The 23352-nt window shown below is 42.1% G+C and overlaps 1 protein-coding gene across 4 annotated transcripts in view; it reads right to left on the reverse strand.

The window, feature by feature from the left end:
* Positions 1-3289: 3289 nt before the first annotated feature.
* PRKCA (protein kinase C alpha) overlaps positions 3290-23352 on the reverse strand; it is a 146857-nt gene continuing 126794 nt past the window's right edge. For 3 of the 4 annotated variants that reach the window (XM_042025491.1, XM_042025492.1, XM_042025494.1), the window contains 4 exons: positions 17840-17920; positions 16382-16489; positions 13836-13976; positions 3290-9883 (listed from right to left, as the gene is read on the reverse strand). In XM_042025491.1, the coding sequence (XP_041881425.1) occupies positions 9719-9883; positions 13836-13976; positions 16382-16489; positions 17840-17920 (495 nt within the window). In that variant the 3' untranslated portion in view covers positions 3290-9718. The other variant, XM_042025493.1, reaches the window with a different exon arrangement.

Here is a 23352-nt window from a genome sequence, read left to right on the forward strand (position 1 = left end):
AGGCACCAGCACCCAGGCTGCCTGGGAATCTGAGCATCTCCACATGGGAGGGAAGGAGGTCTGAAAGGGCAGGGAGTGCCTACATTCCACCCTTTCACTGTATAGGGCAGTGCCCTACAACGAGACAAGCTGGATTTGATTTTCGCTCACTACTGGTGTTCTCTGTTATCCTGATGCACAAGGAGTGGAGGTTCCACCAACTCACAGGCTCCCTCTGGAGCTGTTCCTGGGACTGGACCCATCCAGGTTCCCCAGCACAGCCCCACTGCAGCCACCCAGGCTGGCTAGAAAGCAGCTGCTTGCAGGTAGGATGAGGGATGGCTCTGGCCACAGCAATCCGTTTTTAAAGGTCATGTTTTGGAAAGAAGTTTAGATGACATTAATTATTAAAGCCTCATAATGCTTGTATTAAGGGTAATAGTTTTCCGTGTGATTTATATAGCACTGAAATTCATTACCAATCTTTTAATGATGTTAGTGTCAATCGCACAAGAATGCTAAATGACTTATCCCAAAAGGACCAGGAACTGATCCAAGGAGTTTTGGGATGCTCTTACCGCTGGCCTTTCCTTTCTTCTGCTCTTGCACTCCTTGCTGGTAGCTTTTATAGCTGTTTCTGATGGATGTTTCCTGAAATCCCACCTAATCAGCGTTCCAGACAGTTACACATGAAGGAGAAGAAAATGAATCCTGCTAAAGGAGTGTTTCTCTGGAGGTGTCACTGAAAATGTTGAAGCTTTAATGAGGTTTTATTTAAATTGTTACAGAATGTTTTATATGGATTAGGAAGCCTCTCTGTTACGGGCACTGAGTTTTATGGAGTGTTCTGAAGAGAGGAGCAAGGTAAGGGGGGATGGATCAAGTCCTCAAACAGGAAAAATAGGAAAGATGATAGGACAGATGTGGACCAAACTCTCTCTCTCTGTCTGACACACACACACACAAAATTCATTGCCAGCGTGTGAAGAGACGGGTGATTTTTGCCAGCCTTGATGGTCAAGAGTAAGATCTAAAATATTTCTAAGCAAACTTCCACTGTGGGGTTGGTTGTTTGGCTTTTTATTTTCCTCACCCAGGTATGGTGATTTAAATCGGCTTTGGAAATATTTCCTCTCCTTCATCAGACTGTGCAACCACCTCTCCTGGGGTAGGATGGCAGGCACTGACTCAGGGACCAGTAATGAGCACTGGAAGTGGAAGCTGGTGTCTGACACTGTCACCCTGGCAGCAAATGCAGCAAGTCCTTGGAGAAGGAGACAGCATTGACTCATTTCCCATGACATCTGCCTCATTCCATGCCCTTCTTTTGGAAAAGCAGGGAAAAAAAAAGGCAAAAAATAAACCTTTGCAGGAAACTCTGTGGGTCCAGCCCTGCCACTGGCTGATCTCCTGGTCAGATCCCCAATTTCTTTGGGTGCAGCACCACTTTGGGAAGGTGACAAGTGACAGATGCAGCCAGGGAAAACATCCCTTTGAGGACAAACCACCCACACATGGCAACAGCTGTCCTGATTTGGGCCCCTGATTGATTTGCCTTTGCTTTACCATGGCTCCCCAGGGAGCAGGTGGGATTATAATTACCTCGTGGTAATTAATGCAGTCATCATTTCAGCTACCCAAGCTGTTCTCAGAGGAGCTGGTTTTATTTGCAGCTCACACACCAGCTCTGCAAAACTATTCTGAGATTTCTGAATCAAATACCCAAATCTCTAAAGAGAGGCTGGGGCTGGGGGAGGCAGGCACGAGCACTTGGTGTGATTTATCATGCTGGAAATATTCCTGATGGAGATGCTCTCACGCACGGCTGTGGCAGGCATGGAGAGCTTCAGCCTCTCCTGCAGAAGCTTTTAACACTTCATTCTTCCCAGAACCACCAGCCTAATCTTGCCTGCTTAGAAAAAGTCAAACAAAGATGCACTGTTATAGATCTTTTCCCCTTTTTCCCACCCTGTCACAGTGTTGAGCCTCACACCAGAGCAGCCCACGCAGGCTCTCACCACCCTGTTGTGACAGCTGACTCATCCTGCTGGGAGCTGGGGGATTGTCCTGCTCATGAGACCACCGATGCAGAGTGTGGCCATGGGGTGGCCAGGGGCTTTCCCACCCCTGTGAGTCCATCTCCAGCCACCCACACCTCCACCAGGCTTGTCTTTCCCCAAGGAGAGTGTTCAGAGGTTCATTCATGTCCAAGCTCTCACTCCAAAAGCCAGTGGCCCCATGGATGGGCACTGTGGTGGTTTGGCCACAAATCTTGCCCAGCCCAGGAGCTGGAGATGCAGCTCTGGCAAAATGGAGAGCTGAGGACCCACTTCCTCCTGCCCTGGAGGCACCAACTTTGTGTCCACGAGCTCAGGGCAGTGATGCCTCCCCAAAGTCCCTGTCCTGCTCTGCAGAAAGCTCCCAAGGTCTGAGATGTGTTCATGGGCTTCAGAAGCTGAGCACATTGGATGACAGATGTGTAGTGGACTGGAAACACTGACTCTTTGGGAAAAAACCTGGAATTTCAACCATTCCTTTGGGCAAACTCAGCCAGACTTCTACAAACTAAACGAACCCAATAACTGAATTAGCATGAGGTTCAATCCTGCGAGAGCAGGCAGGAAAGGGAGTTGTCTGACAAGTTGTCACAATATTTGGACATTGCTTTCGAGTTTTGAAAACAAACCATGTCAGTGTGAACGAGGCTGGTGGACGTGGGGTGAACATGGCTGGTGGAACTGGGAGGTCGTGTCCTGTCCCTCAGGAGTGCTAAACCAGATATTGCATTACAAAGGAGGGTCCCTGAGGGTCATTAATCACTGCAACAGCCCCTCTTTCCAGGAAGAAGCGGCAGGGGGTGGAATGAACCATCCAGAACTCACACACTCAAAGTGACAAATTGAATTTGAGTTTTCTTGGGTCTGGCTGCTCCTAAGGAGGGCACATCCCTCCAGCACCAGTCTCACATCAAGCTTTGAACCAGACCCTCCAATCTGAGACCTCATTTGGCTCCTGGGGCTGTATTTCCCTGTGGCACCCACGCCTGGAGCAGCCCAGCACCACCGAGGTCAGCACATAGAAATTCTCTTCCAGATATATCTTTTCCCCAGTTAAGCCTTTTTTTTCCTCTTGATTCATTAACAAGGATTAAAAATGAGCCCAGGTTAAAATTCTGTGCCTGAATTAAGAATCAAGGTCCAGACTGGGCAACTTCTGTGGCTGATCCCACCAACCTCTCTGCAGCCTCTGGCCTTGGGGGAGTCAATTTTGAAAGGAAATTTCATAAAGGCAGACCAAACTCTCACAAAAGTAATGATCAGTATTTTTATTGATACACACTTGCTTTGAAACTACAATTATACTTAACAAAAGCATTTCATGCAAACAAAGATTGAAGATACTGTGAATTATGAAACAAAAAAAAAAGATGCTGTAATTTGTACATCAGTCTTGCCCACTACACTTCCAATGTTTGGTTTTGGTTTTTAAATCTTTTGAAAAATGAATGGCCTTTCCAAATTTTCTGGTAGCATCTTGAAGATAAACAATATGAAAATAAATAATGTTCTCCTCTGTATAAATACAACATTTGAGTCTTAAAATAATATTTAAAATACAAATGAGTTCAAGGTGGGATTAGTCCATATTTTAAAAAACCCATTAAAGTAACATAGAGTCATTTGAGAACAGGTGTTCTCTGTATTCCTGTGCAAAACCACAGAGTGCTGGGAAATGCACATTTTAAAAAGAGTCAATGAGCTTCATTTTGTTGAAATTGGCATTTTTTACACTCATTTTGATAATACAGGAGTGAATAAATGAAAGGCTTGGTAGGGAATGAGCCATAGATTAAATTTTTATTACCCCTGCAAGAACATTGTTTTTCTGCCCCAAGGCCAGCAGTGGGTATGAACATAGAATATAATGAATATCTGTAGTGAACTGGGGCTCTTGGCCAAGCACTCAGCACCCAGTGATCTGTGGCTCCCTGGGTGCCTCGGGACCCAAGCCAGGAGTGTGTGAAACCCTGGAAGGACGGAGCCCTTGGCAGTGTTGCCTCAAGGGGTTCAAAGAGAAGGAAAAGAAATTCAAATAGTTCTCAGGAAAATGTTTGTAAAGATAGGAACATAATTTTCCTTGCTATTAAAATATTCCTGTCATTAATAATTATAAAAGTAATGAAACATCAGCTGCAGAGTGTCCAATGTAACCAGAGTGAGAAATGAGCTTCAGTGGCAGCTGAGTGTCAATGTTGTTGCTACTCATCCTGCACAATTTCAAATCATTAACAGACCTGATTTATTTATTTAGGTCAACTGACATCAGTGGAAGATAAAAACAGCTTCTGGAGCAGTTTTCTTTTAAATTTGAGCTATGGTGTCACAGACAAGGAAAAACAAAAGCACAAAGACACATTTACAACACGGAAATACATAAAAATATCAACATAAAATATCGACTTGTAATGGACGAACCAGCTGCACAAAGAACAGAGCTCCTCCTTCAGCAGGAGTCAGTAAAAACGGTACTAGAAAACAGCTGTGCTGACTTTATTTACCCAAAGGGAATCTCCCCCTCCAATAATCAGTTCTGCTAAGACTTCCACTGACATGGAATTTTTAAATTGCCCGTAAAAATCTCAGTAGCTGGAAAAGAGGTAAGTGCAGCTGACCTACACCATCAGCAAGCATCACTCCCTGCCACACCCTGACTCCAGGTACAAAAGCTGGACTCCAGATTCTGTAACAAACGTATCAGATCTGATTTTATTTCTCTTTAAATGGTTTCAGCAGAGTTACTAAAGTTCTATAAAAAAGTAGAAACAGCATGGTATAGCCAGCAGTACCATGTGAATCCAAGAAGCTGATTTAATATTAAAAATTATAATAATACTTACACAACTCTTTTCAGGTTAAAAGTGAACTAGAAACATTGCCTAAGAAGTCCTCACCGCTCCCTGTGAGGTCAGTAAGTATTGTTACCCCCATTTTACAGATGAGGTAACTGAGACAGAGAGTTTAACAAGTGGCCCTCTCCCTCTCAAGGTTGTAGTGCATGATGATTATTCCTGATAAGGCTCTTTAATTCCCAATTGCTACTGGCACAGTGAGGGAATCGTGCATGTTTATGGAGTCAAATCTTAATTATTTTGTACTTATTTCTGCAACTCAGCTATTTCAGATCCCATCTACAAGTGTGGGGCCGAGGAAAAAAAGTGCTTTTTAGCTTGTCTGCTTTTTGACTACTTGGCAGCTCAGTGCCCACCTACTGAGGGGACACATCAAACACAGCCCACGCTCACATTTGCAAAGAGACTAAAAACCTATGTACAATAACTTATGCTAATGACTGAAAGAACTGAAAATCACATTAAATATTTCCAGAAGGTCCGAAAGCCCACTGTAAACTCGATATACTGTAAATATGCTTTCTACTTGCATCAAAGCTTTATTATTGGATTATTATTATTATTATTATTGTTTCCAATGCTATGCTTTGCATGCTAAGCAGGATCCGCCCCCCGTGCTCACTGCATGTGTCTCCTATGGCATTTAACTGGGATTGCATCCAGAGGCACTGGCTCAGAAAACACTTTGCAAGTGGTACCACTCCATCCTTGGACATGTCATCTTCCCAGCTAGAAGACAAGTTCTTCTCTTGCTCGACCTTATTAATTTTATAGAAGCCCAGCATTATTGAATTGGATTCACCCCAAAAGACATGATGGATTTCAAAGCCAACAGCATTCAGACGTGATGAGTTTTTTTTAAACTAACAGCTGATTTCCAGAAGAACTTTCTTCAGCTTGTAAAAGGAAATTCAATTGTATTTCTGGAAAGAATGAAGGATCAGAAAGCTAAATTGCATTTCTCCTCCAAACTGGATTAAGAAGGAGTATTTTATTACGGGAATATGCTCTCTCCTTCTCATGTATGTGCCAGCCTTGCTCATAGCACCAAGCCTGGCCAGTAGGTGAAATGGTTGTCCTGGAATCCCACCACCCTGCTCTGGTGACTCAAAGGTGCACAAAAACACCCAGATGCCCAAATAAGGAATTTGCCTAGGAGCCAGTTAAGTCCCATTTGATCCCTGAAAATCCCTTGGAAGTTTTCCATGGCAGACCTGTGCCTTCCCCTGGCAGGAATGGGGCTGCCCTGGAACAATCTGGGACTCAAGCATAGGGATGGAAATGCAGTTCCCAAAACTTCCACCCCAGCTTCAGTGCAGTACAATTTTCAATTTGCTTTTTGGGAATCTTGGTGGTAATGTGGGTGTTGGGATTACAGTTGCTATTGAACACAAGTGAAAGAGAAGCAGCTCTAATCCCTCTCCTTCTGTTGATACATGTTCTCTAGAAAACCAAATCTTGTGAAAAATATTATATAAATAACATCTGACTCTAAAAAACAGATGAAAATTCAGGCCGGATACTTCAGGTTTTCCTTGCCATTATAAATTTCTGGATTCTGAGCAGCCAGTGGGAGTTCTTGGGAAAGGTCAGAGCATGAGCCTTCACATGTGAGGGCACCAGGAAGAGCAGTGACAGGTAACACAACTAATCCCTGCCTTATCCAACCCTGCCTTGCTCCTGCAGGATCCATGAGTTCACAGTACCTTTTTCTGAAGTGTTTCAGAAACCTCCAGAAGACAACACAGATGTCACAAGCCCGGGGACCTGAGGTAATGACGTTAAAGAGGAATTTCTGCTTCTACATCAGAAAAACTGCGAGACAAACACAAGGGCTGAAGAAACTGGTTATGAGAAGTAGCCAGAAGATGAGCAGCTCTGTCCCAGCGTCAGACTGGCTCTGTCCCAGTGTCAGACCAGCCCCATGATGCCATGTCCTGGTGTGAACAGCACTGACTGTCACAGCTGTGCCAGCAATGGGACTTCCCTGGACAACTGAGATTTCATCAGGAAAACAGAACTGTGAGAACATCTACCCAGGGGATCTCCTGCCTGGTTCCTGGCTTGGTTCAATTCCGCCTGTGTTCTGCTTTGCTTACTCCCCAGACCTGTGTGCTGGTATTTCTCCCAGTATTTTCCTTATTCAAAAGTGTCTTTTTCACTTCACATTCTTAAAACAAGCACAGTGGCACCTCTTGGCAGACTGGCATAGCTAAGAGTCCCTTCTTTATTAAAATCTGAGACTCAGTAATCTTTTATCTTAATTCAATCTATTGTCTTCTACAGCATGGTACCCAGATTTTACTAAATGTTGGCAGGCTAATAATATTCAGAAAAAAAAGAGAACGAAGTAATGAATGCTGCACTAGGCCACATGCTTTATGGTGAATACCATAGTTTTTGAAGTATATAATACACAAAGGAGAAAATGAACTCCCAGTCTTGGCTGACAACATATTTGACACAGAAAAGTTTAAAAATTTTACTCCTAAAATGTTTGAAAAGTTTGGAGTCCTGCTTGTTTAGGCAACGATCTGAGTTCCTGTCAGTTGGCCAATGCCCCTCGTGAGCCACATCTTGAAATGTCAGGGTTTGATCACTCCAAGATGCTCCTTGTGGGAGCTGGGGGTACAAAAGGACTAAGGGCAACAACTGGACTCCTGAAGTATGGAGATTGCACATCCTGGCCCCAAACCCACGTTTTCCAATAGGTTTTCTGCAGGTGCAGAAGCTCAACACAGTCGTCCATCACATCCAACCACGTTTCCCTCAAAACTGCCCAACTCACCCAGGTCACCCCCCGAGGTCCAACCCACCCCTCTGGCTACCACTTGGCAGGATTGGATCTTTCTGACAGAATCTTTGGCACAGGTTCTGTGTTTTATTATCATAAAAGATGATTAGAAAGTAGGTTCCCCTCCTGCCCCACCCCATTACATAATCTAGTATAAATTGAAGTCTTTTATGGCAAATATCTTACTTTTTGAATATGTTCACATGCTGGAAAAATTGTAATCAGTCTGCATGCAGCAACAGAGACATCATGCTTCTGGCATCATCATGCACATCTGACAGACAAAAAGTGCCTGTGGCTGCTAATGGGATCAAGGCAGAAGGGAAAAAAAAAGGGAAATGCACCAACTACTATTTTACATGCTGTAACAAAACCAAAATATGCACAAAACATTATTTACTGATATTTGAGTTAATATCTTCTGGTAAGTTGTAAGAGGAAATATCAAAATTTTTTATCTAAGTGATAGGAGAGGAGAAGATTGTATTAATTACAGTGTTCATCATTGCAAATAAAGTCTATTTCCTTCTCTGCAAGTAATAAGCAGATGTGAAATGAAAGCCTATTTGAACCTCGTAAAAAACCTGCAGGTAGCAATTATTATTTAAAAGTATACCTACTTTAAAAAAAAAGAGATTTTACCCTAAGCCAGTAACAATATTCAAAACCTAAAGTAAAAATCAAAACAATAGCAAGAAAACATTTAGCTAAATCTAAACGGTGTCATTCAGAACAAGAACTTTCACAAACAAAGCACATGTTGTTTTATAAAATTTTTATAATACTCTTTATGCTTGATATGATTATGTCAATAATATAGACCTGCTTATTATTAACCCTTATTATTAAGAGTTATTACTAAACATGCAAAATTCATTGCATGAAACATATGTAAAATGTATTAAATTCCATTCTATCAATAAAACGAGTTTTAGGTGCTGCTTCTTTCAGGCTTGATTATTCTACAGCCCAAAGTTTTCTGAATTAAAACTGATTATTTAAGATTAAATCTCACTTGCTTTTCATGAGTTATTCTGGAGAAATCAGGAAGTCACTTGGGGCTGCATTTTTTGTTAATTTAGTACACATAATGCTTTCTTCAATTTATTGCCCTACACTGCAGACTATAAATAAACACATGTAAATAAGATTTAAGGAATTACAGTTTTGTTTTACATTCCAGGTTAATAAATTTTATAGTAAAATATTGGTATTAGAACCAGTTAACAGTAAATGAGGAGTGGTGTAAATTAAACCAACTGAACAGACAATGGCACCCTGGATCACAGAATAATCTCATGGAGATTAAAATTCACAAAAGTATTATTAAAATTATTACTATTATTATTATTAGTAAAGACAAAATTTCACCCTTGAGTTTACCACATGCTACTCCTAGCAAAAATCCTAGAGATGTGGCCACCACCCGAGCACTTTTATTTGGGATCTTACAGGATCAGTTTGCCAAGCCTCAGGGTCTAATTTGATTTCATACCCCCTCCCACCCATTCCCAACTTTTTTTTTCCTGCCATATTTTCCAAACACTTTCAGCCATGTTTTTGCAATGCCTCTGCCCCCAGAGCTGACCCTGCTCAGTCTCTGGTGCTGCCGCTGCCTCTGAAGTCTCCGGGGTGTGTGGGGAGGATGTTCCCACCTCCTGGCATCTGCCCCCATGGAATAAATACTCGAGGTGGCTTCTCATTCAGACCACGTGTTAGATTTTTTTCCAACATAACAGAGTGGAAAAGAGAGCAAAAGGACGGTGGGAAGTTACAAAAATAGAACGTACCAAAACATGGGTAAGTTTCAACAAGTCAGTGGCGACTTCTAGAAGAAAAAGTGGGCACCGTACACTAATTTATCTCCTGTTAAGACAACATTGCTGTTGCAAAGCCCAAATCCTGACTAAGTGGCCCTTCCCTCATCTTACACCCTCTAACCCTACAATTTCCAGGCCCAAATGGAATCAACAAGGCAAAAGCCTAAAAATTGTAGGGTTACAACTGTTCCCCACGGTGGGATTTGTTCTGCTGTTTCATACTACATTTTCTACAATGGGGTGCACAAACTGGGGGTTGACGTAAGAGAACCCTTCAAAATCTGTTTGGTCTATGTTGGCAATGACCAGCTGATCTGGAGGCGTCAACACCGGCTGTCCTCGTGTGAAGAACTTATCGAAGTTTTCAGCCCCTTTGCCACACTGCAAGGAAAGAGAAAAACAGAAAAAAGGCTGAACAAAGGCAGCAATACATTGGCAGAGTTGTCAGGATACATGCAAGGCTTTCCTTCCATAAGATATGAGTAGTTGAGAGAAAATTTTATTTTCAGATATTTTGACAAAAAATCCCAGACAGACACAGAAGTTTTAATAGCTGGATCCTGATGAAAAGCAGTCAGAAAGGTTTCATCCATCAGCATCAGGTGATGAGATAAAGAGGCTTAAATATTCAGAATTACTGGGATACAAAAGGAAAAAGGAAATATTTTTATAAACCTTTGTTGGCAAGAGATACTTTCTTTGTCAAGTTGTTTCATTCTTTTTAAAAGCCCTACAATACAAAATTAAATTTTTCGTGTTAGTCTCTGTTTCCTTTATGATCTGCAAAAAGCTTGATGCAATTCATTTATATGCTTTGAGTCTCCACTGAACAGCCTACAAACTCCTGTAATTTCATAAATGACAGCAGGGTCTCAGTCCTCGGCATGGCAGGAGGGCTGGGCAGGGAGCACATCCCAGGACAGGTCCCTGTTACAAAACTTGCTGTCACAGGTTTCCTCCTTTATTTTCATAAGAGACTCATTTTCTGGCAAAGCCCAGCCAAGAAGGGGGCTAAATACAGCCACAGCCTGAGCGCAACTCCTTCAGAACAGAAAACAAAAGAAACTAGGCTTGTAGAAAGAAGAGTTTTGAGGAATGCAGAAAACACTTGATAAGGAGGAAAGAATGATCAGAGGCATGCTAAAAAATAGAAAGGTGGTACCAGAATGAAATTAATTTGTGTGCAAGAAAAAAATGAATATTTCAGGAAAATGAGGCATTGAATATTGTGGAGAGGTGAGGAGGAAACTGGTAAATGTGCTCATCTCAGAACTACTGTAACAGATCTTCGGACAAAGCAGGTGTGTGATAGAGGCAGTGAATGTTTCTTCCTGTTGTTCCTGACCCTTTCCTCTCTGTCCATCCCTTCAACATCCCTGCATGTGGATAGGAAGGGTAACATTGCATTACTATCTTCAGACTCAAAGGATAACTCGGAAAGGGCAGAATAACTCTTGTACAATAGACCAATACTAAATATTGATTTTTTCTGAATTAATGCAACACGAGTAAATCTGTGCACTTATAGGATGATGCACTGGAGAGGGGCCCACTGAGGGGATTCAGGGTGAGAGGTTTGGCTCTCCTGGAAACAGCCCAGCCACCATTTCCAACCTTCTTGCAAAGCACCTGGCAGGTGCTGGGCTGGACCTGCCATCTGAGCTGAGCTGCAAAGAACTTCTGCTGCCTCAGGCACACATTGTTTCCTATTTCAGACAATGAGCACATTCTCAGGGCTCACAAAGGACACTCGTCCAGCCTTGGAAGAACACAAGCAGAGGGACACTGCACCATGGTCAAGCTAACGGGGCTCTGTTTTCTCCACCCAGGGTTCTGCACCACTCATCGAATGCCCTGGTGCCCCTGAGCCTCTGCATTTTGGGACAGAATCTCTGGAGAACAAGAATGGAAAGAGCTGAACTTTGACAGGGAAAAACCTCTGAATCATTGACATGATAGTCAATGTATCCCCAAATTAAATCAAATTAATTTAGAGGCACAACAGCCAGCTCAGAGCAGCCACAAAAGGGTTATTGCTATAAAGGAAAGTTTTTGCTAAAAAGTTGTCCTATGGATAAGCATCATCTTGCAACAAAATTATGATTTTTTTTCTTTTAAATTTTTTTTTCTTCTTCTTTTTTTCAGCAAGTGGAAAGTATTCAAACAAGCTGGATATTGAAACCAAAGTTCCTGAGTCCATTAGGTCTCTCACTATTGCTTATACTAGTAGAGGCTAAGAAATAAATCACATGAGATATGAGTATACTTTAGGTGAAAATATAGTAACTTATAAATAAATTTGCATCTTCAACTATGTATTTGTCTTCACATTAAAGAGTTGCACTGCTATTGTGAACATTAATGCAGTATTAGAATACAACTGAAATGACAGGACTCCTCAAACTCCTAAACTTGGAAATACGAGGAAAATGTCCTTCTTGCCAAGTAATCATTCTGTGCCTATAACCTGTGAAATGTCAATCTGGAAGGGAACATAGTATTTACAGCACCCACCTGCTGACCCAAAATCTGCATCTCTATGTTTGAGTAAGGATTGTGGAAGCAGCAGGATTATTCCTGCAGGAAGGCGCTTCCTAGAGAAGATGCACCAACAAGGGTTTCCTGCAAAAACCCACCCCAAAGAAAGCCTATAAATACATCCATATCTTCAAACAGATTAAGGGTGGCATGTTTCTTGCTTTCTAAAATCAATATCCATCTCTGGAGGGATTTAAAAGGTTGGTAGATATGGTGTTTAGGGACACAGATTAGTGGTGGGCTTGGCAGTTCTGGGATAATGGTTGGACTCGATGATCTTGAAGGTCTTTTCCAACTTAACGATTCTATAATTGTATGATACTGATATAAATAGAATCAGCAATCACCATAAATGAGTTGTGCATTGGGTATGTAAATACTAGACTTGGGTTTTAAGTTATTTTTGTCTGGGAGAGTCGGGCTCTGTGTGAATCCGCCTCGGTGTATTTTAATAGCAGCCTGTGCAAACAAACCAGGTCATGATAACCAGGGAGACAGAGAACAGCTGCTCTGAGGAGGAGCCAAGATCTGCCAGGGAGCTGTGATGGAACCACACCACACTTAAAGCTTTTAGCACCTTCGTGCTGAAGTTACTTTTAACTTCAAGGAGAGTCTAAGCACTCATCTCCCGAGCTAATAAAACTTACAGATGTGAAGGTAGATCTGCTTTATGATCAGCTTTAAATTTGACTTGAGAACCATGTAATAAAAAAATCTTCCATAAAATATGCTCTAAAGAGCAGCTCCCTTTTGCACAGCCAGCTCTGGGTTGGGCAGGGCTGGCAGCATCACCCAAGTTCTTCACTTATTTACACCCTTCCCTGCATGCAAAATCCACACCATAGCAAAAAGGTATTTCCCTTAGCACTAAACACCCTTCTCAGCTGCAACCCTCCTCCTGGTGATGTCAAAAAGTCATTTGTATGAAAAAAGTGAAAAATAATTCCAGTATTGGCGTCCCTCTGTTCATTAGTTTGTGATACCTCACTGATTGTCTGTACTGGCAAATGAATCAGTGTACAGACCAGTCACCATACACCTGAGAATAAAGCCAGCCAGGATTCTCAGCTGAAAAATAAAAGGGTTAGAGAAAGATTCAATGTTAGGACATAAAAATTTACAGCTGTTCCCCAAAGCTTGCATTCTTATGTGAAAAGTCTTCCCTTTGCCTTCAATAAAGCACAGTACATGCTGAAAGAAATTCTGGCTCAACAAGCAAAGCTCTTCCAATTCTATTATGCAAACAGCTCTCAGGGTAAGGACATCTTTCCACTTGCTTGGATTTCTAAAATGTTCCTGTAGATAGATGTGTGCAAACCAGTAATAATCATGGAAAATAAACCAGGGATTACTCTTACAAACTGAGCAGACATCGCTGTAGGATGGGGAATAAAACCCCCTTTGCTGGGCAGCCAACCATGGAGGAAATTCACCCCTCTAATCCAAATCCCTCAGTCAGATCCTGACTTTAGATGTTGCTCAGAGGAGACAGTTGTTAACCACATTTATTACCAGTCTCAAGTGGCTGATGTGGGTGTGCCAATTTTCCCTGTTTTCAGCTCCTCATGCAGTGTGTGACCATCAAACCACTTGAGAGGCTTCTTTGCAAGGCAAGGAGTTCCCTGGCTCATGGCACATGGGGCCAAACACGAGCAGGCTCACAGACAGGTCTGCCCTTATCAAATTGCCTCATTTTAGCTGTGGCCCAGACCTGCAGCCCCAGCAGCAATCTCACCCCACGGGGAGCAGGGCTGCAGGCACAGTTAGTGAGGGAAGGACCTGGCATCTCACTCACCACTTTAGGCTTGAAAGGTGGCTGAATCTCTCTGTTCTCCAGCTTTTCCCAGTCAATTCTCCTGAAGAAAGCGTGTTCCCTGATGTCTCTTTCACCTTCCAGGCCACAGCCAAGGCGTTTTGCAGGATGTTTAGTCATTAGCTGTTGGGAAGAAAACACCAAATGATTCAGTTTAATGCTGGAAGGAAAGTGAGAGGGACTTTGCCTTGCTTGCAATGCTCTTGCTCCTCTCCTGAAGATACACACTGCTAATAAAATTGTTTTGAAAAGCTAAAATTAATTTTTTGAAGAAATTTCTTTTTTGATCACCGGAGACAGCAAACCAGCAGCAAAATTAGGGGCTGAACCAGGGAAATTTTTTGCACTGGGCAGAGGTTGCTGCTGGAGGTCCAGGTGGTGCCCAGGACATGCTGCCATCCCTGTTGGCTCACAACTCACTCCTGAATTTCACCTCCAGTCTCTCAGTTTAGTCTTACAGAACTCCAGAACAGCTCCTCCCCAATCTCAACAATCAATTAAACATCATAAATTCCAATGCACTAAAGCTGTATGAAGTACAACCCCCCCCCTCCCATTTCATTTTTCTGGGGCTTGTTCAAGACATTTCATTACAGAGCCTCCAATTCTTTGGCACCCAGCTGACAACATCTAATTTGTGTTTCCTCCCTTGCATTTTTAATGACATCCTGGTCAATACTATATCCAGTCACAGAGATTAAATAAACTTGGGGAAAAAAACCAGCCCCAAACCCACCAGCCTGGCATGCTTAGAAATTTTAATGTGCTCCCTAATTAGCAAGTTCCTCAGCATTTTCCAATTGGTGTGTACACTGGGAATTGTGCAATGTAGCCTTAAACTCTTGTGGGGACTTTTTAAAGCTCTTTTACAAATTATATATGATTAATGTACTGCTGGGAGTGATACCTCAACAGATCTTAAAACCTCAGCTTTACCACTTTAGTCTCCTTCCAAATGTTGAGTTGATCTGATTCCAATTTTGAACCTAAAATAAAAGTGGCTCTAAGCAGGTTTGGCAAGTGGCTGTGCACTGGGCAGGAATCACAGCCTTCTTCAAGATTAACAGCAACTTTCCCTTTTTTGTTATCTGCTCCAATCCCCTTGCTTTAACAGTAGGTGATAAAAGAAAATGGGAGTATTGATTCCAGTAGTTTTAATTCTTTCCAAAGTTGCTGCATTTACCAAACCCAACAAACTCTCCATCAGTGGAATGGAAGTCAAGCAGACAAATCAATTCCAAGAGCCGAGTGGGCATGTTTGTCTTGCCCAGTGGTGCCCAGTCCTAGGATTGCTGAGGTACCACTGACTGCAAGGGTCAGAAGCTTTCTCATATTGACTTCTCAGCTCAGGAAGAATTCCCACTGAAACCTGAGATTAATTTTTCAGTTTAATGCAGATGAAGAACATGTTAGTATCACAGAAATTTGCCCTTAAACCTCACAGTGTAGGGTAATTTTAGCTTTCTGCCCTCCCTTGGCGTGAGCACCCAGAGAGCAGCGAACAGGGGAGCTGAAAGCAGGGCAATTACATCAAGTTCAGACTGTGCTGTTTGAATATGTGATTGTCACTGCAAGGCATCAATCTGAATGTACTTTACAAAAATACACCATGTTTATTTTACGTTGGCCAGCACGTTGACACTGGGATAAGCTCCAAAATTAGCAAGGTCTTTCATTTTACCTTCTTGTTCTAAACACCTTTTCTTTTCCTTGATGATTTTCAAGGAACTAATATCGAGCCCATGTATAATACTCCATAAATGGTTGCAAAGGATGGGAAGAATGTAAATATCAAATTAACTAAGTGCAGTGGTATTTTATCAGTGTATGTCAGACATCAAATAAACCATTACAGACGCTGGATTGGAAAAGCTGCAGACTGATTGTGCTCTGGAGAATCACATGGAATCAAATGAATTCAAATGAATTCTTTTTTCCTAAGCTAACCCCCTGAAGCCAAATCTATTATTTTCCTCCAAATTAAAAAAAAAAAAAAAATTAGAATCTAAGACCAATTTTAGGCCACACAGGTACCACTGGGTCAGGATTTCCCCACTATTTCCTTCCATTTATGCTAAAGATTTTCACATAAGCTCATCTTCACCTACATTTAAAAAGGATTCTGCTAAACTCCTGTGCTCTGATCCTGTCATTAGGCATTCTGGGCTGAGGACTCAATGGAGGATCTCTATCCAAGCTGAGAAATCTCACCCTGCACAATTGGGGCTGTGCTGCCGTGGGTCGAGAGGCAAAGCAGGAGGAGACTCTTCACACCATCATCCTGTTTATAAATCCTGCTTTGGACTTGGCAGCTACTGATTCTGACATTTGTTCTTTCCATAAAACAAGAAGGCACAGCAGGAAGAGCCCAGCACTTACCAGTGACACCAAGTGACAACACAGCTCAGCACTGCCTGACAGAAGTTGCACTTTAAAATAGCACAGTGCTGTGTCAAAACCAGGCAAAACCCAGCTATTCACAAGGATTGCCAAAAAGGAATTTAATGATACATAAAATTTTATCTCACCCCCTTGCAGATGGAGACAGCTTCTTTGGACAGCGATTTTGGGTAGGAAACATTGTGCTCCATTATGGACTGGAAAAGTTCGTCTTCGTCTTCCCCATCAAATGGAGGCTGTTGAAAATAAGTCACAATTGAGTAACTTGAGTTTTCCTTCTCATGCTTTTAAATTCTCCACTTTTTACTATATGATATGACAATACCATGCCCAAAGAGATCAGTACACAGCAGTGCTCCTTGTCCAGGAATGCACACCAAACTCACAGCCATCTGCAGCCTGGATATCTGCTGACCCAGAAGCTTACTGTTTGACAGTCTCAGATTAAAATCAAGGAGAAATGTTCATTTCTGTCCCCAGAATGGCAGCCAGGTTAATGAAATGTCTGCAGGATTATCTTTGTGATCAGCTTTAATCAGTTTTTAAAGCTACTGTGCACCAGACAGGCAAAATAACTTCAGAGGGTGAAGTTTGGAGACTAACTTTCAATTACCTTGTGCTGAAGTATATCCATTCCTCACTCAATTCCAGTTAAACTCCAGTTTGTTTTATGTCATGGCTGTAGATTCTGCTTCTGAGACTATTACAAGGAAGGCCTGCACTATATTTTAAAATACAGGGGTAGGATAAATCCCCAGGATATGGGCCCTGTGCAACGCCCAGCTAATGGTAAATCGCCTTTTCTCCAAAGCATTCAGATGGCCAATATTTGCAATTCAGCCTGTAAACAGCTGCAATTGCTACACACTGAAACTTTTAAAATGTCCACTGGAATTTTGCAGAGAAACTCTTAAAGGCATTTGTTTCAAGTGTATGTTTTAAGCTTGGGAAATGCCTACCTTTAGCTAACACTCACCGAAAGCCAATTGCAGGAATCTTTTTCAACTCAAGACTCATAGAATTCCTTAAAGTTGGTACTTCTCTGCCATTTGCTGCTGCACAGTGTTGTTTCCCTCCCCAAGTGACTCAGAGAGCAGCCTCTCATTAACTTTGCAGAATGAGGGGTCTGTAACTGAGAAGACTGCTAAGTGCTGAGACCCATATTTTACCCTCAGGGCATACAGTACAAGAACTGTATTCTTGGGACTTAACTGCAATGCAGAGCTTATACACACACTCTTATTATGCTTCCCTGTGGTTTCAAACTACTAAATGGTATTTCTTCCACTTGACATGCATTTTTATGCTCAAGTGTCTCCCTTTCAGTTCTGAAGATGGCTATTAATAACATTATTGCAGTACAAAGGAGCTGTATTCAAAGGCAGAGCTTGATTATGTGGGTGCAACATAAAGAGCTTAAAGCCTAAATACATTCTCAGTTGAGTCAGTCGAGAGTACAAGGAGATAACAGCAGAATGAAAGACTTCAGTCCTATCCTGTAATGGTCTAAACCTTTAGGGAGCCTTGAAACAGCAGCCTTGGAGTGCAGGAGGAGGTCACAGCAAGCACAGGAGGGTGAATCTTACCTGGCCCGCCAACATCTCATAGAGCAGCACACCGTACGCCCACCAATCCACGGACTTCCCATAGGGCTGGTAAGCAATAATCTGCATAATCACAAAAGAAAACCAAAGGAAAAACACCTGTGTTAACAAGCTCCCAGCCTTGTGGCATATCAGGTACATGTGTGACATGCAGAGAAGGACATATTTCCTTGGAAAAGGAAACATGTAAAAAACCCACAATCCTGTAATCCTCACTCCAGCTAATCACGGGTTTCAGTGGGAGTTGGATTGTTTTCCAAGTGTTAAGTCTAAATGCACCCACGCCCTTGGTACCCTGATATCTTGGAAAAATGTAGCTCTCAGGAGTCCTTGGGATGTACATTTGAGGGCAAAGGAGGAAGTACAGCAGCACAATGTAGGAGACAAGGCAAAACCATCCTACAGTTCGTGTCAAAGTTTGAAATCATGAGGCTCACTTAACTTATGGACTATCAATAATTAAGCCTTTCTTTTCAATATTTATATTTTTGTTCTGCTGTAAAAGGAATAAAAATTTAGGAAAAGAGCAAAACCCCAAAAAGCTCAGTTAAGTTTTCCCAAGCTGCATGACTCTGATACTCAGTATGAAATACCAGCTACAACAAAAAGAAAGGGGGTTCTGCTGCTCAGACTAATGGAAATGTCAAGTATTTTCCATCCTCTGGGTTCACATCTGACTCACAAAGCAGTACAAATTGAGTTCTGACACAAGGAAAGGCTGCTCGTGCCAGCAGCACCTGGGTCCCTCCTGCATCATCTTCTTTAATCGAGGCCTCCTCAGAGATCAGAGTTCATTTATTGAAGAGCTGCATTTGGTCATGGTGTGGAGGAGTTTGGAGGTGCAGGTGTTCCTCAGATCTCTTTCTAAATAACTGTGAAGGGATACTGTGAACTGTGAAGGGATGCAGGATATCCTAGTCCCTGCCCATCCCCATTGAAGGCAATATCAGAGCTTTCAACTCCAATGTCTCTACTCCACTGGAATGAGCAGGGAACTGAGGCAGGCAGTACTCCAGAGGGGCTTGCATTCATTTTCTTCTTTGCTCATGTTTTTATTCTTTGTGAAATTAATTGCCAAGTCAAGTACACATTACACATCCTAAATTTTTCAGTTGTCTGAAAGAGAAGTTGAACTGCCAAGTTCCATAGTTGCTCAGGAAAATAGTGAGTCACCAGTGCAATAAAGCAGGACTGCCTGGCTACTAAATAAAATTATAGTCTCTGTGTGAATATATGTCCTTCCCTGATATACAGCAGCGCATGACTTAAAAATTACTGCAATGTTTCTAACCAAAGGATTTAAAAATCAATTGTGCTTTGGAATATATTAGACAACCAGAGATAATAACAAGATTCTCATCTGGAAGGCCCTACATAAAGGCAGTCTATATTAGTTGTCTCTTAGTAGTAATATGGGCTTAAAAGATATATATTTGGAACTTTCATTTCATATTAGACTAGTTGACATACTTGGTTACTCTCCCTTCCATTTCCATCACCAGTAAGCTCCTGCTGGAATCAATATTGCCTTTTGCAACACCAAACACTTTCAAATTTTCATCCAGGAAAAATACTGGCCTTTACACACAAAAGATGACCAAACATTTCATCCTCAATCCTTCTCTGACAATGTCTCCTTGCCTTATGGAAAAAAATATTTTATATTAAAAAAAAAGAGATATTTTTCAGGTCATTAATTTATAAGGGCAGAATGTTTTGTACAAAAAGTGCAGTCCAGGTATGTGGTTTTGGGAGGATCAGTTTATTTCAATTAGCAAATGAGAAAAAGATGGATCCACAGCAGTGAGAAAGAAAACGCTGCCCCACTGCCAAGGTTCTGTACCTGGCAGCCAGGTCTGTCCAGGAGCCCACAGTCTACTTCTGTCCCTATTGTGAAGGAGTTTGATGGGATTACTGAGAGGAAGAAATCATTTAAATGCAGCAATGCAATGTCCTACAGTGAAAGTTGTACCAAAGCACAGACTTGATGCTGATTTTTATCCAGCAAGGGGTGAGTCAAGGCTGGACTCTTCTCTACAGCATTCCCATCAAGAAATGCAATCTCCCCTATGAAATCTGCCTTTGGGAGAGAATAGCAAACAGAATTATCAAGAGAGGCAGAATTAACATGGAAAAAGCTCCAATGTATGGTCAGCATCACAACAATTTTTGTGCTGTTTGATGCCACATCTGATGAACAGAGAAGAGTCCCTCTGAGCTGGTGCGTACCTCCCTCATCTGAGCCAGTCTGTGACGGAAGAGTGGGAACTGAGACATAAATACAGCCATCAAGGCTGGACAGGTCCCACTGCAAATACAATGACAAACACCTTTTTCATGGACTTATCTCCATGTAGGAGATGGTGGTGCTGCCACTGTCTGCTGCTGTACATGGGGAGTTTCCTTCCTTTCATCCTATCTGAATACACCCAATTTGAATCACCAGCTTGATCCTGGTAAGGCTGTGGCCCAAGGGAAACCCAGACCAGTTGTTTGCCATGTTCATTCCCCAACGAGCGCGGCCAACGTGGAACCTGCGGATAAGCTCCTCGTCCTGGGAGCTGCTCACAGCACTAATTGGGAAGTGCAAAGGAGAGGGAAGAATGCTCCCTTCGAGGGAGGGATTACATGTGGGAGGAAGCACATGAAGTTTTCTATGTACAGTCAAACATCCATCGGTACAAAGTCAGCAAGTTCTAAACGTTGTATTTTCAGCAGTTCCCTCCTCATCACCCAGAATTCATCGTGTGTCACCTCCCAGCTGCTGCACTCAAAGCCATCCCTGCCTGCCTTGCAGCAGCTGCCAAAGTCATTCTATCTGCATGTACAATTTCTGGTATCTTTTAGAGCAAATGAGGGCAATATGAACATGACCTCCTCTCTCACCACAGTGTGCAGAGCAGACCCACAGAGCTGTGAGGGAGTTCCTGTCCCTAGAAATGAAGACCTGTACCCTCCTCCAGCTTTGATTCCTGATTTCTACTGGCCAGGAAGAAGTGGAAAGCTGATGGGATCCTTCTTTTCTCCTCCTTCTCCATCATTAATTCAAAGGATTTCCTTTTAAATGTCCTTTTGCATTTCAGATGTCTCATTTTACCCATCTGTTGCCATGTATTAAGAGCTCTGCCTTTCCAGGTTCTGTGGATTTCAGTGCTCAGAAAGAGCTCAGGAATTTCGCTCATCAAGCAAAATTGGCAGAAGTTTTTTTCTTTTTTTCTCTATTTTGCCTCCAAGGAATGCACAGTTAAGAGCAGGACACAGAGATTAATATCAGCAATTTGTAGGAATATTTAGATCATTGCAGTTAGTAGGCAGTTGGGATGAAAAGATTATATCCCAGAGGCAAGAGGAAATCTTTTGTGAGCATATATAGTGTCTGCTGGAAAAGTTAAAACTCAGTTACTAAAAGAAATAAATATTACTAGCACAAGAAACAGTCAAATGCACTTTCCAAACCTTTTAAATACCTATTTTCCTCCCACAATCCTGGCAAATTCAAGGTTGGAACTGAAGGTTTTGAGGCTGTGAGATGGAAGAGAAGGGAAATGGAATTTAAATTAGAAATTCCTCTGAAATTTGAAATCAGCACTCTGGCTGCTGCAGGGATGCTGATGCTGGGGTTCTGTGCTGGCAGAATCCCTTCCCCCTAATCCTCTTGACATCCATCTCCTCCTGTCTCTCTTGACTGGTCAAGGAAACACAAAGTACTAATTGATTTCACAGCTATTTTACCACTCTGACCATAAATATTTAAGTTCAGCACATCAGGAAATGCTCTGCACAAGATAACCACTTTCTGCCTGAGAGAAGCTGTCAGACCTGGGATCCCACCAGTTTAACCTCTGCACATTTCTCAAATTGCACAGCGTAAGAAAATTAACAATAATTCCAGCCCATTATACATCTAAGTAATAGCAAATGGCAGCTTTCCAACTCATAAATAAAGGAAAACATTATTTTGCAGCACACCAAATTGGGGGGTTCACTTTGCTGAAGGCAGCACTGTACTCCCCTGCTTTTCCATGCAGAGCTGGGACATGGGACACCAGCTGAGCTGCCCCTGCAGGGTCCTTGCAGCTGTGTGTTCTCTGATCTATCTGTGGGCAGGTCCTGCAGGGGCAGCGTGGGCTCCCTCAGGCCCCGTGAGAGTCACCACGTTATTCTCCAAATGCTGCTGAAAAGAGCTAAGTCTCTATGAGTGCAGCCCACCCACAAGGACTCTACTCCAGACACCTTCAACAGTTCATTTAGATTTAGCTCCGTTGTTGCCACCCAGCAGGGAATGGCACTGTGCAAATGAATTCTCATTAAAATCTATTATAAATTTATAAATTTCAGCCCGTGGAAACACGGGCTGAAACACCTCTGCAAGTGAAACAGGAACGTTCCTTTGAAGTTTACCACAGAACTATTTAGCAATCTGTCAGTCACAATCATTTCTTCAGAAACAAAAGAAAATCAGCCAATTAAACAAAATAAAATCAAATCTGTTTGTAAGATAGTAGACTGATCTACTCTCACTTACTGGATGTTTTGGTGAAAGGATTATTTCTTTATATTAAATTCCCAAATAAAGTAAAATAATTCACTCCAGCATTGACCCACACTGAGCATTCTGGTATTGACAAAACGTTCTTTGGCATTAACTGGCACAAGACAATTGTCACAGAAAGGACACTTTAATTTGTAATATTGGCTTCATTCATGTTTTGACAGAAGAAAATGAAATACTACTCTGGTTGTTCTGATATCCTGCTGCAAGCAACAGCAAATGGTGAAAAAACAAGGGCCTATAATACACAATATTTCAATCTGAAAAGCATGAATTAGCAACTGGGAAAAAAACAAACTATTTTTCATTCCAGTTTCAGGGAGATGACAAAATTCACCTTAGACACTAATTTACTTGTCCGTGTATAAATCTCCCCCATTCCAACAAACATTCAATTACATCCAGGAATGCTTCAGCCAGAGCTGCCTCTTGCTCAGTACCCAGTGAATGACTGAGTCTCTTGGATCAGGATCCAGCCTCTTGCATCAAATTTGCTGCCAAACAAATCAAGGCTCTTGAAAGCTCAGTATGCACAAATACCAGATTTTAATATTCATATATTTGAATTATATCCAAATCAGCACATGTGCTTGTTTTCAATTCTTTAGACCTCAACTACTGAAATACAAATCATATCTAGACTCAAAATCTTAACTCTAAGCTCATGTTTATCCCAGTGCCTTAAAGCACAACTGTGCTTCTGAGGGACAAATTTTCATTTTAGACCCACTGCAGTTGGTTCAAGCTTCAATGTCACATTCAGTGGCTTGAAAGCTGCACAAGTATGGGCATGTCACGGAAAACTCAAGGCAAATTATGGATTTATTACAACAACTCCACTCAAGGCCTGATCTCACAGCTTTTGGAAAAGGCCTTCAGTGACAGGAGCTTTCCTGAGGTGAAGAGCAGCAGCTCGTGGCACCTGTGCAGCACTTGCAGGACA

The sequence above is a fragment of the Corvus kubaryi genome, unplaced genomic scaffold (genome assembly GCF_017639235.1).
Source record: "Corvus kubaryi isolate FWS band 111438036 unplaced genomic scaffold, C.kubaryi_AGA036_p1.0 37272, whole genome shotgun sequence".
In the NCBI taxonomy this organism is placed as follows: Eukaryota; Metazoa; Chordata; class Aves; order Passeriformes; family Corvidae; genus Corvus; species Corvus kubaryi.